The sequence below is a fragment of the Mizuhopecten yessoensis genome, unplaced genomic scaffold (assembly GCF_002113885.1).
Source record: "Mizuhopecten yessoensis strain PY_sf001 unplaced genomic scaffold, ASM211388v2 scaffold10911, whole genome shotgun sequence".
NCBI lineage: Eukaryota > Metazoa > Mollusca > Bivalvia > Pectinida > Pectinidae > Mizuhopecten > Mizuhopecten yessoensis.
Window position 1 is genome coordinate 66920 of NW_018408783.1, and position 19660 is coordinate 86579.

Below are 19660 nucleotides of genomic sequence, written 5' to 3' on the forward strand. Positions count from 1 at the left end.
TAACTAGCATATATCATATACCTTAGTTACACTTCATACATAACATAACTAGCATATATCATATACCTTAGTTACACTTCATACATAACATAACTAGCATATATCATATACCTTAGTTACACTTCATACATAACATAACTAGCATATATCATATACCTTAGTTACACTTCATACATAACATAACTAGCATATATCATATACCTTAGTTACACTTCATACATAACATAACTAGCATATATCATATACCTTAGTTACACTTCATACATAACATAACTAGCATATATCATATACCTTAGTTACACTTCATACATAACATAACTAGCATATATCATATACCTTAGTTACACTTCATACATAACATAACTAGCATATATCATATACCTTAGTTACACTTCATACATAACATAACTAGCATATATCATATACCTTAGTTACACTTCATACATAACATAACTAGCATATATCATATACCTTAGTTACACTTCATACATAACATAACTAGCATATATCATATACCTTAGTTACACTTCATACATAACATAACTAGCATATATCATATACCTTAGTTACACTTCATACATAACATAACTAGCATATATCATATACCTTAGTTACACTTCATACATAACATAACTAGCATATATCATATACCTTAGTTACACTTCATACATAACATAACTATCATATATCACATACCTTAATTACACTTCATACATAACATAACTAGCATATATCCTTTACCTTAGTTACACTTCATAAATAACATAACTAGCATATATCCTATACCTTAGGTACACTTCATACATAACATAACTATCATATATCACATACCTTAGTTACACTTCATACATAACATAACTAGCATCTATCATATACCTTAGTTACACTTCATAAATAACATAACCAGCATATATCCTATCCCTAAGTTACACTTCATACATAACATAACTAGCATATATCCTATACCTTAGTTACACTTCATACATAACATAACTAGCATATATCACATACCTTAGTTACACTTCATACATAACATAACTATCATATCATATACCTTAGTGACACTTCATACATAACATAAATAACATACATCATATATCTTAGTTACACTTCCTACATAGCATAACTAGCATATATCCTATACCTTAGTTAAACTTCATACAGAACATAAGTAACATATATTATATACTTTAGTTACACTTCATACATAACATAACTAGCATATACCTTAGTTACACTTCATACATGACATAAATAGCATATATCATATACCTTAGTTACACTTCATACATAACATAAATATCATATATCACATACCTTAGTTACACTTCATACATAACATAACTAGCATATATCATATACCTTAGTTACACTTCATAAATAACATAGCTAGCATATATCATATTCCTTAGTTACACTTCATAAATAACATAGCTAGCACATATCATATTCCTTAGTTACACTTCATACATAACATAACTAGCATCTATCATATACCTTAGTTACACTTCATAAATAACATAGCTAGCACATATCATATTCCTTAGTTACACTTCATACATAACATAACTAGCATATATCATATACCTTACTAACACATTATACATAACATAACTAGCATATATCATGTGTCTTAGTTACACTTCATACATAACATAACTAGCATATATCCTATACCTTACTTACACTTCATACATAACATAACTAGCATATATCATATGCCTTACTTACACTTCATACTTAACATAACAAGCATATTCCTTAGTTTCACTTCATACATAACATAACTAGCATATATCCTATACCTTTGTTACACTTCATACAGAACATAACTATCATATACCTTAGTTACACTTCATACATGACATACCTAGCATATATCCTATACTTTAGTTACACTTCATGCGTAACATAACTAGCATAAATCACATACCTTAGTTACTCTTCATACATAACATCACTAGCATATATCCTATACCTTACTTACACGTCATACATAACATAACTATCTTATATCATATACCTTACTAACACATTATACATAACATAACTAGCAGATATCACATACCTTAGTTACTCTTCATACATAACATACACCATAACATAACTAGCATACATCACATACCTTGGTTAGACTTCATACATAACATACACCATAACATAACTAGCAGATATCACATACCTTAGTTACACTTCATGCATAACATAACTAGCATATATCACATACCTTGGTTACACTTCATACATAACATAACTATCATATATCATATACCTTAGGTACACTTCATACATAACATAACTAGCATCTATCCTATACCTTAGTTACTCTTCATACATAACATAACTAGCATATATCATATACCTTAGTTACACTTCATACATAACATAACTAGCATATATCACATACCTTAGTTACACTTCATACATAACATAAGTAGCATATATCATATACCTTAGTTACACTTCATACATCACATAACTAGCATATAGCATATACCTTAGTTACACTTCATACATAACATAACTAGCATATATCACATACCTTAGTTACACTTCATACATAACAGAAATAGCATATATTTTCAATTTAATTATTGAATAATAGTCAATGATATTTCATGAACTTCATAGAAAGTCAGCAATCGTAGTTGAATGATACTTATATATTGGTTTACTTACTATCATGATTTATTGCAAAATTAAAACTGCTAACAAAGCTAACGTTGAAACGATACAATGGCTTTTGTTCTTGTTACAAATGAGCTCCTTCTCAGCTGTTTTTGCTTTTAATAAGTAACAGCATTAGTTACCTCGTTTTTAAAAACTTCAAAATAATATAAAAGAATTGTTTTCAATGCGGTTTTGAATGATAATATTGAATGCAGGTTCATTAAAGTTTTAGCGAAAAACTTATCGCGTTTAAACAAGCTCCTTTATCAATTTTTCTTTTCAATTTGAAAGTAACTATCAATTCTAAAGCAGCCACACTGTAAGAGTTAACAGTGATAAACATGGACATTCATATTTTTAAATAAATTATCCTACGACATTACGACATTTCTAGAACCAAAATTACAAAGCCAATAATGATATTAATATTATACAATATTTGATATAGCGCCCTATCTAGCTAACATTACACACTCTAAAGAGCTTTACAGTACACATATATACAATTAGTACAATAAGCATATACATTAATCTATACAGTTGTAAGAAATTCGCAAGAGCTGCCTTATCAGGCACTAACTACTAGTCATATGCCACCTGGCTAATATCTCCCTATTTGTGTATACCTGCGTGTTTGCTGGAGATGTGATGTGATATAAATCAGTATCTAGTAAGAGGGAGGGACAGCCATGCTTTCAGCTTCTACTTTGATGATGTTGATGACATGTTTAAGGAGCCCTGTCCCACTGCACTCTGGTTTTTCGTATACACAGTAAGCTCCCTTTGATTTCGTTTTGGTAATACCTATAGCACAATTGGATCAGGACACTTCCGTTGACAAGGCATCTCCGTCGGTTAATATAAAATGAGGTCTAGGGTTCGAGTCGTGGTCTGGCCACACATTTAGTTTTACACTCAGAACACTGATGTTGATTTTGTGTGTTGATTCATCTCTTTCATGTTTTCATAAAAATCCCGTAAGGTAGGATTTTCTTCTCAGGAATGATTTATCAAAGCTACAGTCATATCGGAAAAGACGGTTTCCAATACTTAGTTACGTATTTTTTTCGGTGGTTCAGGGAAAGTTGATGACCTACAAAAGATCTTGCCATAACCATAACTTTGCATTACTAAACAGCTACACAACAAGTCAAACTAACGCTGGTACAATATAACAAAAAATAGAAAACAGAAAACAATTCACTTTAGGTCAATGACCCTTTTCAACCAATACCGTCTTGGATGATACATTACACAGGTATGGGGATGCTTCCATCTAACAGTGATTACTTATTTATCGGTTAGACGGTATATGATCATGCGTATAGTCAGTGATTTCCACACTGTTTTATCTAATTTAAGTTTCCGTAGTTAAACCCTCAACCTGGCTCCATTATTTAGAAAACTGCAACAAACGGGACGGAGCACATGTGGAAATAAACCACGTGGAACCTTCAATAACGGACAGGTGAATTTCCTTGTCAATCATTGATCTGATATGTGTAACAGGGCACCAATGAATCAGAAGTTGTCACGAGAGTGCACGTGGATGTGACTTGTTACGTACAGACATCTACGCTGTTGCTTGGAACTGATCCCTGTGGCCGGGAACCGTGAGCTGATACTATGGGTAAGTTATTATATACCGAGGTATAACACATGAACGACAATAGCACTTTAAAAAAGACTCTATCTACGATCTACCTTTTGTAACATGCATAACCTTACATTTTCCAAAACTTCAAAATTGAGAGAAAGGCGTTGTTCGTATTTTCAATTCTTACTCATTATTACTAATTACACCCAAACATGCAGTGGCTACGTTCCGTAGTCGAGTGGGTAATAAAGTTAATAAAATAGATACAAATATATAGGTATTTAATACAAATCAAACAATCATGGAGTCATTGGAACTTGAAACGTTAGGTTGCGAGACGTTTGATACGTGAAAAACGGTAAATATTTGCTTCACATGTGTTTTCAAACTCATGAATTTTATTGGAGGTATGGAAAAAGTCTAGTATTAAATATAAACAGATGCCAAAACATAATATCGTCGAATCCTAATTATGTTAGTCTCTGGATCTGCTATACATGGAAGTTATTGATTAACTATTGACGGGATAGAACCAATACAGCTATTGCCCACTCAGTGACGATCGATAAATTAGACCAGCCTTTATAGCTATTGGGAAAAGACGAGAATATCTTACCATTTTCCGCTGCATGCATCGTCTATAATTGATTATACCCGTCCAAGACATCTAAGACAGAATCGATATTGTTACTAGGTTATGGGTACAGTATCCAGTATGGAAAACATAAAACCGTCTAACCGGCAAATGTTTCTCCTTTTCGTATGAAATAGTTGCATGAGGTCAATCAAAGCTCGGAACTTCAAGTGTTCTGATAAAGTAAATATCTTAATACTACATACAAAAACTTACGTTTCAACAATTGGAATGCAAAAACAATTTTCCTATCCCAGATCGTCTACGCATTGGTTCTGTTATCGTTACAAAGAATGCACTTTGCAAAGTTGGACTAAATATATTCGGAATATTGATAAGGAACATGGATGATGGTGTCCTATACCTGTATTCCTGAATCTGTATGAATTGTATTTTAGCAGTTTCTTGTAAGTCTTGAAAAGCTTAATTCCATAAGGCCCTCAAATTCTCTTGACATAATTTAGAAACATTTACATTGATTTAATAAATATCATTTCATGTTTCTGTTATCTTTCTTTCTAAATCCTTTTACAAAGAACTAAGATTGTCTCATTTCTTGTTTACAGTGTCTAAAGTGCTAACAATAGATGCTTCTCCGTGTAAATGACTCAAATGCTGTTATTTTCAATTTCGTTACAGCTTACGGAACGTCCTATACACTCAGAGGCAACTTCTGGTGTGGGCTAGCTATCGGAGTCGTCCTGGCGTTCCTAACAGTTAATATAAAGTGCCCACAGACGTCACTGACCAAATCCAGAGGTGGCAAGGGCAAAGTCCAAAACACTGCAGCGGACAGCATACGTATGGACAGAGGTTTCCTGGAAAAGGCGAAGGCGTTATCTCTTAAAATTGACGACGGACACGGGCCACGCCACCAGAACATTGACGAAGTAAAACAAATAAAATTTGAAGATTCTAACTTTCATAAAGGTACTTAGTTTAAGTGTGATTGCTAATCGAAATATGAGGAGCAAAAAACAGGTAGTACATAGATCTTCTCCAAGAATATTGGTTGTTTTCATGTTTATCTAACTCGAAATAGTTACACTTTGAAACTTAAGTAATGAAAATAAGATCAGCACGAAAACCTATCATTATTTTGGATGCTTATTTCTCCCTTAACATTTTTGTCCCTTTCTTACTCTTTATTTCGGAAGTGTCTACATAGTCACCCGTCTAATTATGACCTTGACCTTAGACGCTGAGAGCAATTAAAACCCCAAACAAAACAAAATATTCCTTAAGGGTTACAATACTTTGGGATAACCACATATTTCTCTTGGAAATACGTAGTTTTCTTTTTTCAACAGGCAAACAATTGCCATAAATCCAAATGGAAGATTCTGATGCAGGCACTCATACTAGTTATATAGTTTTGGTATGGTCTATGTGTGTTAGTATTACATATGGTGGTGTTTAAATTCGCTAAGATTATCAGATGTATATAGTGAATACCACACATACGTGTTCATCGGTCTTCTCGGACTGAACGAAGGAATTGCGCGGAAGGACATATGTCACAAGAATTTCAGCCCGAGTGAAATACAACCATTCGCGCAAAACATTAGGTATCAGTAACAATACTAAAGCATGCATGGTCTTAGTTCTAAGTGATGTTCATCTATCTTATGTCAGCCGAATTTTAAATTCTTTACGATCATATAGAACTTTTGTTAATAGTTAAGAGAGGACAAATTACCATATCACAGTCAGTACCTAAGGTATGTATATAGTAGATACTAACAACTGGTCTTGGTCGTGAACATTACTCATACGAATGCTTTTTATGTAATTCGATGCAAAATGCATCATCACAGATATTGTTGTGAACAGGTGTGATGACTAGGTAGGTACGTGCATGTCACCTATATATATTTATAAAGAATGTACTACTTATTGCAGATAACGACACAGTTGCTAGGAACCTACAGAAGAACATACGAATATTGTGTTGGGTGATGACCAGTCCCCAGAACTTGAATGTCAAGGCCGTTCATGTTAAACGCACGTGGGCCAAGCGATGTACCATCTTGGTATTTATCAGCTCCGCAACAAACACAAGTTTCCCTACCGTCGGGCTTAACGTATCAGAGGGACGGGAACATCTCACAGCCAAAACAATGCAAGCGTTTAAATACGTTTTTGACAAGCATTTCAATGACGCTGACTGGTTTGTTAAAGCAGACGACGATACCTATATGATACTGGAAAACCTTCGTTATTTCTTACAGTCATACTCACGTGATGACCCAGTCTATTTTGGACACCATTTTAAAACTATAGTGAAACAGGGGTACCACAGCGGAGGAGCGGGGTATGTCCTGAGTAAAGAGGCGCTCCGGCGCCTGATTGAAAAGGGTCACGACCCAAAAGTGTGTCGTCAAGATGGTGCCGGGGAGGATGCCGAGATCGGAAAGTGTATGGAGAATCTCGGCGTAAGAACGGGCAATTCTACAGATGCTTTAGGGAGGAGTAGATTCCACTGCTTCGACCCCGAAACACACCTATCGGGAATATATCCAGATTGGTACTTCAACTATGACGCGAATGGAGCTAGGAAGGTAAGAGATTACAATGTAACATAACCGTTTATATTTTCGTACGACCGCTTTTCCAAGCTAGAGTCTGATTTTCGACTCCCAGTATCAATGATATTTCTGTAGTAACATCCTTGTAATATAGTGAGTTCATGTTCATTATCAGTTCTTTCAAAACGTATTTTGGAGACCTGTAGTGGCTTCTATCAAAAACTGATAATAACTTTAAAAAACACATAAATACAAAGTAGTTGCAAATATACCAAACATTGTAGCAACTACAAACAAAATATTACTAAAACCTAGCCTAGCCTAAGTGGGGTTGTCAAAAACGCCACAAAGACATTCATGGAACACCTCTCATGAATGACTTCCCCACTTTTGCAACTACTTTGTTTTTATGTGTTTTTCAAAGTAATTATAAGTTTTTGATAGAAGCCACATAGTGGCTTAATCAGTAAAACAATATAATGTCACCCTTTGGGTGGCCATTTCGCTCACATTTCGTGTTTGAGTTATTCTTGTAATGAGTGGAGAGGCATAAAATAGTATGATTTCAATCGACGTTTCACTCAGTTATTGAAGTTAATATCAATATGTACCCGACCCCATGACTTAAAAATTGAATTTAAACGACATCAGTTATTACATGTAGTGCACCTTGTATTCCAAAGCTGCCAACCACTGACTTCCTATGAGCCGAAGGTTACTCCGTATCTCATAACCTATGATGGAAAAATGGCCAATTAAATTCCCCCAGAGAAAGGAGTCAACTCTTCCTCTCACTAACTGTTATATACAATATATGTTAAAGGTGCAATAATGTTACTGTTATTTTCTGTGTTACAGGGAACAGATAGTATCAGTGATTACGCGATCTCATTCCACTACGTGCCTCCCCAGAAGATGTACTTACTGGAGTTTTATATATATCACTTACGTCCATATGGGGTAGAATCTAGACACCAGCATCTCAACGTACCCGGACCCTAGTCATCATACCCGTTACCCGGTACAACTTACTAGACACTAGTCTTCATACCCGTTACCCAGTACAAGTTACTATACACTAGTCAACATACCCGTTACCCAGTACAAGTTACTATACACTAGTCATCATACCCGGTACCCGGTACAACTTACTAGACACTAGTTATCATACCCGTTACCCAGTACAAGTTCCTATACACTAGTCATCATACCCGTTACCCAGTACAAGTGACTATACACTAGTCATCATACCCGTTACCCAGTACAAGTTACTATCCACTAGTCATCATACCCGTTACCCAGTACAAGTGACTATACACTAGTCATCATACCCGTTACCCAGTACAAGTGACTATACACTAGTCATCATACCCGTTACCCAGTACAAGTTACTATCCACTAGTCAACATACCCGTTACCCAGTACAAGTTACTATACACTAGGCATCATACCCGTTACCCGGTACAACTTACTAGACACTAGTCATCATACCCGTTACCCAGTACAAGTTACTATACGCTAGTCATTATACCCGTTAGCCAAAACCCGTTAGTTTGTCAGATATACCACAGAGCACGGCGTTACCATAATCGAAACGAGAGGTAACAAGTGAATGCACCAAAATCTTGCATGCATCTGCAGTTATAAACTGCCGAATACAGCCGATGATCTTGATCTGGTAGTAACAGGATTTGGCAATAGCGTTCAATTGTTTCTCCGTGTTCAGTGAACTATCAAAGTACACCCCTAGGTTTTTAACAGCTGGAACAGTCTCAATAGTTCTGGCACCGACCTTGGGGCTGGAGAGCCAATGTTTGCTGACACTTTGGGGAAAAGACGATTTGTTCCGTCTTTTCCTGATTAAGCTTAAGCATGTTGGCGTTCATCCAGATACTGATATCTGCCAGACTTGCTTCCAGACTTTCTGAGACTGTATTCCATCTGTCCTGTGGTTTGATGACCATGTAAATTTGTGTGTCATCGGCATAGCAATGATAGCGAAGGCTATGACGACGACAAATCTCTCCGATCGGTTTGGAGTACATACAATATTTTCGTGGTCCTAACAATTCTATAGAGCGCTATATAAATGTTGTATATTATTATTATCATATTATTATATTATTATAATCAAATATCGTTTCTTTATACTTAGCAATCTTTCTGGTGCGTAAATTAGCGATTGATAACCACAATCTGTATTTAGAGTCAACTAGTTATATTCTTCACGCAAACAGCTGATCGTGTTGGTGTAGTATCTACTGATTTACGCCCTAGCTACAGTAGGATTGACTACTTACTAATGGTGTAGTTTGTGTTGTGAGCTGGGTCTGAGAATCACAGGGTTATTATACGATCAGCAAACGCTTGGCGTAGCAAATGAATAGTGTGTTTGAAATGTGTATATTTTGTAAACAAATGCAGATCATGATTGTCCAGTGTTTGATTGAAAGCTTACAATGAATCTTTATTACATATCCTTGACGCTCCTGAAGTCACCACTAAATATACATGTCCACATCCTCTCTTGGAAGAAAGATTTAAAGCTGCAATTATTGTTATCATTTTGATATCATTTTTAAAGATTGACGAAGGAAAGTTCCTTGGTTCTCTACATTGTATGTAAATAAACGGAATATCATTTGCTTTAAGCTGGATCTATCAAGTATGGGGTCGTCTATATGCTTAGTGTAGTAAATGATTGGTGTTTTATGGAAATTTATATCTTTCCGACCTCTTTTCTTACTCCCCTTTAACACAACCTATATATGACCTACGGTCTTTGCTCTTTTTTATTACTTTTTTCTGGTCTTCAATTCTTTCTTAAAAGAGCTATGGCGGAAAACTGCACATATTTCCCTAAGTCGGCATTGATGAAAACGAAAAAAATAATTAATCAGTAAATAATTTCTAGCGGCGAGAAGGCATAGAATAGATATACAACTAATTGAATATGAATTTTTGAACAGCTGAGATATTAGGTATTGTTAATATGATACTGCAAATATAGCTATATTCACTATATCTATGAAACCGTGGCCGCGAGACGCGTGAAACTGATATCGTTTTAAGTGAGTGATCTGGCGACGGAGCACATGGGTTCGTTACAAATGTCTGAAATGTTTATTTGTGCTGTGACTCATATCAGTAGGTCTGTAACATATGTGTCAGTAGGTCTATAGAATATGTGTATTTCAGACATTTGTAACGAACCCCTGTTGATCAATGCAGTGTAACAGACGATATTTCTGATAAATTGCATGAGTTTTAAAATTGTTTCCATTGGGGGCATTGGTGATTTCAACCGATGTGCATTTTGTACGATATTGCAGACCTTGGTCTTGTTTTTGTTGAAACAAAAGTATTTTTTATTTACTTTTTTCTTTTGCACATAAATTTACAATGACATGGATATTGTAGTTCCGGTCAGTGTTGTATTAATACGCTAAGAATTATGTCTCGTGCTGCATGGTACTTAAAGTCCCATCAACGACACAGCTTTCAAAGAGGCTATATATATAGTGACAATGCCATGCAAAAGTAAATATATTTGTTTGAAATGCAGGATGACTGCAGCACAAAGTAAGGATCGCAATACACGCGTAAGATATGCTATTCAAAAATGATATTTATCATTATACCATTCATAGGTGCAGGAAAAACAAAATCAAGATGTGTGTTTAGTAAGAAAGCAGGTAGCGGCATGAGGCAGGCAGTAATAATGAAAATTAAATCCTTTCAAAAGTTGTTGGTAACGATTGTACGAGTGTTACATACTGCATATTATTTGATTTAAATTTATAGAAATTCTGCGAAATAAGCATTTTGTTGAGTCTTTATCATGAAACGCATGCATCAATAGCCATGGCCTTGAATTCGGCTGTTTACATTAATCTATTATTAGATACAGGACGCGTCATAACAGTACACGGTTGCACGCACGCACTAGCGGTCTCGCCTTTGGGGAAATAGACATAGCAACCCGCCATAACTCTTTCTAACCAACATTCCGCGTATTATGATAAGGCAATCAGAACTTGATAATTGCCATTATATGACTCATAAAACTGTTTGAAATTTGTTTGTTTTAATTTTGCCATTCCAATACAAAACAGTTCATCAATATTCCATCCGAGTAAGCAATCTCTACTCCTACCGAAAGGTGTGACATACATTCCTGATTGTCTTCTTCTTCTCTCGTTATCCAATCCTCCTTCAATCATTGGAAGATAACGGTCTTGGTCTCTATCGTGCTCAGATTGGTGTATCGTACCGTTTTATCACATCGCGTGCCGTGGATATTTTTAATTGAATGATTCACTTTGTATTGAGACGGTTGGCGTTATAATCTATGTTAATGTATGTGATATATGCAATTGTGTTGTGCAGGTTAAAAGTCGTGTCCCGGTCGAGGCGCAGAGTGTTGGCACTTTCTCTCTCGTGATGTTGTGTATTCTCGCCTTTACTAAAATATCTTTACCACTCTCTGATGTTATTGAAGGTAATCCTGGTCCACGTTATGATCCCGATTCGTTTTCCTAATGTTTATGCTTACATAATTATAATGAAGAGATAAATCACAAGAAATTTACATTCCTGCATCTGAATTTTTAAAGTTTTAAACATTATAAGATGATTACTTTTTAAGTGAAATATTTGATATTAGCATATTATCACACACAGAAACCTAGCACAGGGCAAGCGATTATATCAACGAGTTTAACTGTCTGACTTTTCTGAGCACCTTTTCCAATTTTAGCAATATTTTGGCTATACGTCAAACTGGTCTAGAGGTTCCCGCAATCGAATGTGTTTGTCTACAGTTATTTAAAGAAAATAGAAACATACTTTATAGGCCATTTTATAAGCCTCTGATTTCCCCTGTATCTCCATTGGATCATATCTATCATTCAACGCTGATCTACTGAGTCAAAAGCATATACGTTACTACGTATGTCATTACAAACTTTAACTTATCCCAGTTAGTAAACGAACCAACGTTTTTTACAGAAACAACGTCGTCTCTTTGAGATACAGTAGGTACCTATAGTAGGTTCTGCTATGTAGGTGTATACGACTCGGTCATGTCCAGGGATGTAGAATAGGAAAGTTCTACCAGAGGGATTTTCAAATTTGAAAATCCCGAGGGTGGAATTTCCCTATCCTACACCCTTGGGCATGAAAGAGTAATTTTCTCTCATTCCAACTACCAGAATAAGCTCAGAAACCATGAAAATGCGTGTGGACTGGCTACCATTTTGAAAATATCATTTTTTCCGCTGAACTCTTCAGCGAGATTAAGCATACCCCATATGTGCAAACTAAAAGCTTTCTTGACCAGCCATCAAGGTATCATTGTCATGTTTATACATCATTCAATATCGAGTAACCAAAAACGGTTCGAGCATTAGGAGAGTTTTAGTGCTAACACTGCATCACTTCTTACACATTACCAGTGTAGTGTATTATTTAGAGTACTTATTATTTATTGTCCATAATGATACGCAGATTTCATGTGTCATTGTGAAACGAAATGTATCCCTTATCTTATTGCATTAGTTTTGTTTATAAAACGTACATTGTATTCACATCTACTGGTTCTTGTCTCCCTCAATCTATCCTCTTTCTGTCTATCTTACATTCTCTTATAACTGTTCTTCTTTTCCATTTTCTAAATCTGGTCAATAATTTTTTGTCGAAAATGCAAAGACCGATATCGGAAGGGGGTTAAAAAAATTCCAGGCAGAGGTGTTGGAGGTCGCAGTTACAAAAACATGATTTCTACAGATTCCTTTAGGAGGGTCTTCAGTCCCAGATTCTCCTCTGGTCCCGACAATGATGTGTAGATCGCTGATTTAATTCCTTGACAGTGGCGGCGATAGGTAAGTATCCTTCGTCTATACCCAATATTAATAACCACTACTAAGTAAGGGAAACAATAGCAGTGACTGTTATGTAAACTTTACAATGTACCGATACCAGCCTTTACCCTAAAAACACATGCCCATGTGATGGTCTATTGCAGATTCAAAGCGATAAGAATATGAAAAGTTTTGAGTTCGCCCATGCAAAGGTATTAAAACAAAAAAAATAACATTCGTACGAAAAATAACATAAAAGAAAATATAAACCAATAACGTCCACGTTTTACCAAAACAATATTGAAAACCTTTTATGTTGTACATTGAATTATATCTATCTGCTCGTTGATTGATGTTCGAATCAACATCAAACCAACAGTGCTGGAATTATTTGTAGCAGGTTTCAGTAGCTTAATACAAAAAATGATCAATTGTTTTATAAACAATTGGTATGAAAAGGAATTTAATAAGGGGGTGGGGGGTAATACTACATTAATCAATTGACCACCGGTTATGAATCACACTGCCGTAGTCAGCTTGCCAACAGTGTTGAGATGTGTTTGTATTCTACAGGTATCCGACCAGAGAATTCCGGATGTGACAGCCATTACGTGATTACATGTATTTGGTTTAACGTCTATACATAGGAAACATACAAGATACCATGAGAGGCACGGAAGTCTAGTGGTAGGACGCCGGGCTCGTGACTGAACTTGAAGGGTTGTGGGTTAGATTCACGGCACGGCACGGCACGGCACGGCACGGCACTGTGTTGTATCTTTGAGCAAGATACTTTACTCCAATCTACTCAGCTGTAAATGAGTCCGTGGTTAGGCAGTGCTAGAATTGTTGAAGGCTAGCTGTTAGCGCTGAAATGGCAGCTCTGTCTGTATGCTCCCCAGGGAGTTGAGAAAGATATTGACCGGTTGCAAAGGCCCTATAACCACGGACAATAATTTGTGAACCGCTTCGAGACGACCTACGAACTAGGTTGTGATAAAGCGGTATATAAGAACCTCGAATCAATATTATTACTTATCATGAGTAAGTGAATTTTATCATTATCATCTGGATAACTTAAGTCCATGATGGCTGCGTTAATGAGACAATCGTAACCATGGAGCTTATTGATAATGTTTAGTTAGTTTTCTATATTTTACTGATGACCGGTATGCTACAGCATCATACACACTTAACATAACCGCCATAGACAGGTAACGGTTTACAGACATCACGAGTAGTGATTTTGACTAATGTTTGGTGTATTGTATTGTAATAGGACTGTAGCAAATATAAGCTGTATTTATTAAACTGTCGTAATCATACCGTAAGTGTTTAAGTACGGTGGCTGATAGGTGCCATAATCTGTAATTTATGTAAAATAGAATAGAATTAATGAAATGTACAATTTATGTATCACCAAAACCTTTTGTAAGCCCTGTAGTTTGTTCGTTTTCCTGAAGAGTTAGGATGCCATCAACCTAAGGTTTGACGGAGACTTTCTGAATATTGTGCTGGTGCTTTTATCACTTGTCGTCCCGTAAAAAGTGCCCGGTTGTTTTTGCTTTTTTGTATGTAGGTGGTCTCTTGGCCTAAGCTTGTGTTTAAATTCAGGAGTTTTCATTGGTTGTATGGTTTGGCTTTCGTGCTCTTGTGAGGTACATTGACTTTGACCATATTGTTTGGTGCCGATTTGAAAATTGTTTGTAAACAGATCCCCATCCTTATCTGCAGCTGATTGTGGTTTGGAAGGTATTAGCACCTGATTGTGGTTTGGAGGGTATTAACACCTGATTGTGGTTTGGAGGGTATTAGCACCTGTCTGATAGATTCCCTTACATCATTCTCGTTAGGATATACTGTGGACGAACTTAGCCTCTTGTAGGCATTATCTAAATTCTACAAATACACAAATTGAATTATGATCGAATATGCCCAGCATTACCTTCGACTTCTGAACTGGTTTGGTATGTGGCTAATACGAGATCTAACGTATTGTCATTTATTGCAGGTTGGTCTATACCAGCATCGTCCAATAGATTGCCGATATCATTTAAGTGTTATTTGGAGTGGTGTGTATGGGGTATAATGTTTTTACCAATCCCAATCTGAATAGTTAAGTCACCACCGTAATTATTTGTTCGTTGTTCATCGATAATAGTTGTCTAATTGCTGTGTCAACTTCCTTAAGCTAGCTGATGTTTCGGGGTTGTAAAACGATGCCAGGTGGAGAGTTTCATACCGCATACTAGTAGCTTGAAGTGTGTTCAACACTTAGTCAGTGGGGTCGTCTGTTGCTGTAAGGTCTGTGACCTCATCGCTCAAGTAGTCAGATTTATTTTAACGAGTACCCCTCTAGTCACTTTTTTATTATCAGGTGCCAAGCGCTAATAATTATATCTGGATTGGAACTTTCAATTTGATTCGAGACAAAGAGGTCTTTGTTTTTCACTGTTTGGAAGTTTACATTTTATATCCGCAGACGTTTGGTGTTTTATAGATGATGTACGGCAGTTTTCGTTTCGCAGTATAGGTGTTGAGGCGTGAAGGGGTTTGTTCGCTGTATAGGTGTTGAGGCGTGAAGGGGTTTGATTGGCATGCTATCACCTACACCGATACTAACAGTGATGCTATCCAGGGTCTCAAAGCGATTAAATATAATTTTTCGATCCTCAGCTATTTTCATGTAATGCTTGCATTGGCTGCCACTTTTGTTATCCGCTTTAGGAATGCTTACACTTTCCTTAAACAAGGTCCGTCTGACATGTTTTCTTTATGATGTAACTGATTTTGTAAGGAACTGAGGTCATTTTTTTCCAAATACATACCATAATCAAACCTACCTTGAACGACCGTCAATATATTAAAATATTTTGAGAAAAAAAGTGGAAAATTATCTTTAAATCTTTAAGTATTATATTTTGTTTCAATACCGTACTGTAAGTAAAACCAGGTAACAAAACAATAGTAAAATAACCATTTATTAGCACGAATTAATGCCTTCGTATATCACAAAATGTATATCATCAATTTGCTATTACATGTATATATGTTTGTACATAATTGTGACACGTCCCATTAAATGGTCGGAAGCGCAGCAGATGGCACATAAGCCTTTCATTGTGATAACTGGGATTTGATTACCAGATCAGAAGGTATGGGGTCACCAGCTGCCTTACCACTTCTTTTTCCCCTGTATTCATTTCCAATTCATTTCGACCCCAGCGCTTTATCATCTATACCAAAAAGGACGATTGCTAGAATTTGATTTGTTTTATTTCTTATTTGTTGTCAGATATTAAAAATTAATTAACTGTTCAAAATCCAGCAACATTAGGAACTGTTCAACATCAAGCCACATTAGGAACTATTCAACATCCAGCAACATTAGGAACTGTTCAACATCCAGCAACATTAGGAACTATTCAACATCCAGCAACATTAGGAACTGTTCAACATCCAGCAACATTAGGAACTGTTCAACATCCAGCCACATAGGTAACTGTTCAACATCCAGCAACATTAGGAACTGTTCAACATCCAGCCACATAGGTAACTGTTCAACAATCAGCAACATTAGGTGCTGTTTAACATCCAGCCACATAGTTACCTGTTCAACATCCAGCAACATTAGGAACTGTTCAACATCCAGCCACATAGTTACCTGTTCAACATCCAGCAACATTAGGAACTGTTCAACATCCAGCAACATTAGGAACTGTTCAACATCCAGCAACATTAGGAACTGTTCAACATACAGCAACATTAGGTACTGTTCAACATCCAGACACATAGGTAACTGTTCAACATCCAGCAATATCAGGAACTGTTCAACATCCAGCACCATTAGGAACTGTTCAACATCCAGCAATATTAGGAACTGTTCAACATCCAGCAACAAAAGGAACTGTTCAAAATTCACCAACATTAGGAACTGGTCAACATCCAGCCACATAGTTACCTGTTCAACATCCAGCCACATTGGGAATTGTTCAAAATCCAGCCACATAGGTAACTGTTCAATATCAAGCAACATTAGGAACTGTTCAACATACAGCAACATTAGGTTCTGTTCAACATCCAGACACATAGGTCCCTGTTCAACATCCAGCAATATCAGGAACTGTTCACCATCCAGCAACATTAGGAACTGTTTAAAATCCAGCAACATTAGGAACTGTTCAGCATCCAGCAACATTAGGAACTGTTCAACATACAGCAACATTAGGTACTGTTCCACATCCAGACACATAGGTAACTGTTTAACATCCAGCAATATCAGGAACTGTTCAACATCCACCAACATTAGGAACTGTTCAACATCCACCAACAAAAGGAACTGTTCAAAATTCACCAACATTAGGAACTGGTCAACATCCAGCCACATAGTTACCTTTTCAACATCCAGCCACATAGTTACCTGTTCAACATCCAGCCACATTGGGAATTGTTCAAAATCCAGCCACATAGGTAACTGTTCAACATCCAGCTACAGAAAAACTATTCCAAACCCAGCCACATAAATAACTGTTCGAAATCCAGGCACATAAATAACTGTTCGAAATCCAGCTACAGAAGAACTGTTCAAAATCAATTAACATAAATAACCGTCCAAAATCCAGCCAAAAAAGAACTGTTCAACATCCAGCTACACTATGAACTGTTCAACATCTAGCTACAGAAAATGTTCAAAATCAATTAACATAGGTTACTGTTCATCAGCGAGCTACATTAGGAACTGTTCAACATCCAGGCACATAGTTACCTGTTCAATATCCAGCAACATTAGGAACTGTTCAGCATCCAGCAACATTAGGAACTGTTCAGCATCCAGCAACATTAGGAACTGTTCAGCATCCAGCAACATTAGGAACTGTTCAGCATCCAGCAACATTAGGAACTGTTCAGCATCCAGCAACATTAGGAACTGTTCAACATCAAGCTACATTAGGAACTGTTCATCATCTAGTTACATTAGGAACTGTTCAACATCCAGACACATCGGTAACTGTTCAACATCCAGCAATATCAGGAACTGTTCAACATCCAGCAACATTAGGAACGGTTCAACATACAGCAACATTAGGTTCTGTTCAACATCCAGACACATAGGTAACTGTTCATCATCCAGCAATATCAGGAACTGTTCACCATCCAGCAACATTAGGAACTGTTCAACATACAGCAACATTAGGTTCTGTTCAACATCCAGACACATAGGTAACTGTACAACATCCAGCAATATCAGGAACTGTTCAACATCCAGCAACAAAAGGAACTGTTCAAAATTCACCAACATTAGGAACTGGTCAACATCCAGCCACATAGTTACCTTTTCAACATCCAGCAACATTAGGAACGGTTCAACATACAGCAACATTAGGTTCTGTTCAACATCCAGACACATAGGTCCCTGTTCAACATCCAGCAATATCAGGAACTGTTCAACATCCACCAACAAAAGGAACTGTTCAAAATTCACCAACATTAGGAACTGTTCAACATCCAGCAACATTAGGAACTGTTCAACATCAAGCTACATTAGGAACTGTTCATCATCGAGTTACATTAGGAACTGTTCAACATCCAGCCACATAATTTGGAACTGATCAACATCGGGCTACATAGTTCACTGTTATTATCTAGTCACGTGACTGTCTTCACGATCCAACCACATTACTGTGATCAAAGGTAATTTAATGAAAGAGAAGCAACATTACAGTGTCCAGATACACTCTGTACTATCATCTTCATTCGTTACTAAATGATTTAGATGACGGTAAATGTTAGCTTGCAAACTGCAAATAATTTACAAATTATCGCGCAATATTCATTTTATATATATATATATATGGTGCATATGTATAGAAAGAATAAGATCTAACGTCCGATTAAAATACAAGCTGCTTTCACAACAAAATAAATTCAAAATCAGACAAAGTCGATGATGAAATTAGGGCAGAAAATGAACAAAGGAAAGATTTAGACGGTAACCCATGAACACGTACTGTACTTAGATATAGACCAGGTGCTATGGGGGGCTTAGACTAAATCCAAGTACGGTAACAACACGTATACTGTAAGCATCAAGGTTTGGGGATGATTTTAAGGATGCACGGTCGGTTATAAAATGGAACACAACGTCCCAAAACCTTGGTGCGTTACAATACTCTATGGTCTTTAATCTGAACAAGTAATTCATTGATAAGTAGATCTATTTTTGACATTATAAATCCAAATGTAAGAGCAACAATACTGTGACATTACTTTGCAAATTTACACATGAAAAAGCACAAAATGCCAGTTTATTGAGAGACTATAAAAAAGAGTCAGCGAGTCCATTACATGACTTAGATAATACACACATGGA

At 36.3% G+C, this 19660-nt stretch overlaps 1 protein-coding gene across 1 annotated transcript; it reads left to right on the forward strand.

Annotated features, from left to right (window-relative positions):
• Positions 1-4296: 4296 nt before the first annotated feature.
• LOC110463478 (glycoprotein-N-acetylgalactosamine 3-beta-galactosyltransferase 1-B-like) lies at positions 4297-8431 on the forward strand. The gene is made up of 4 exons (XM_021518097.1): positions 4297-4300; positions 5541-5831; positions 6804-7462; positions 8288-8431. Exons 1-4 carry the CDS (start codon positions 4297-4299, stop codon positions 8429-8431), a joined length of 1098 nt encoding a protein of 365 aa, XP_021373772.1.
• The last annotated feature ends 11229 nt before the right edge of the window (positions 8432-19660 follow it).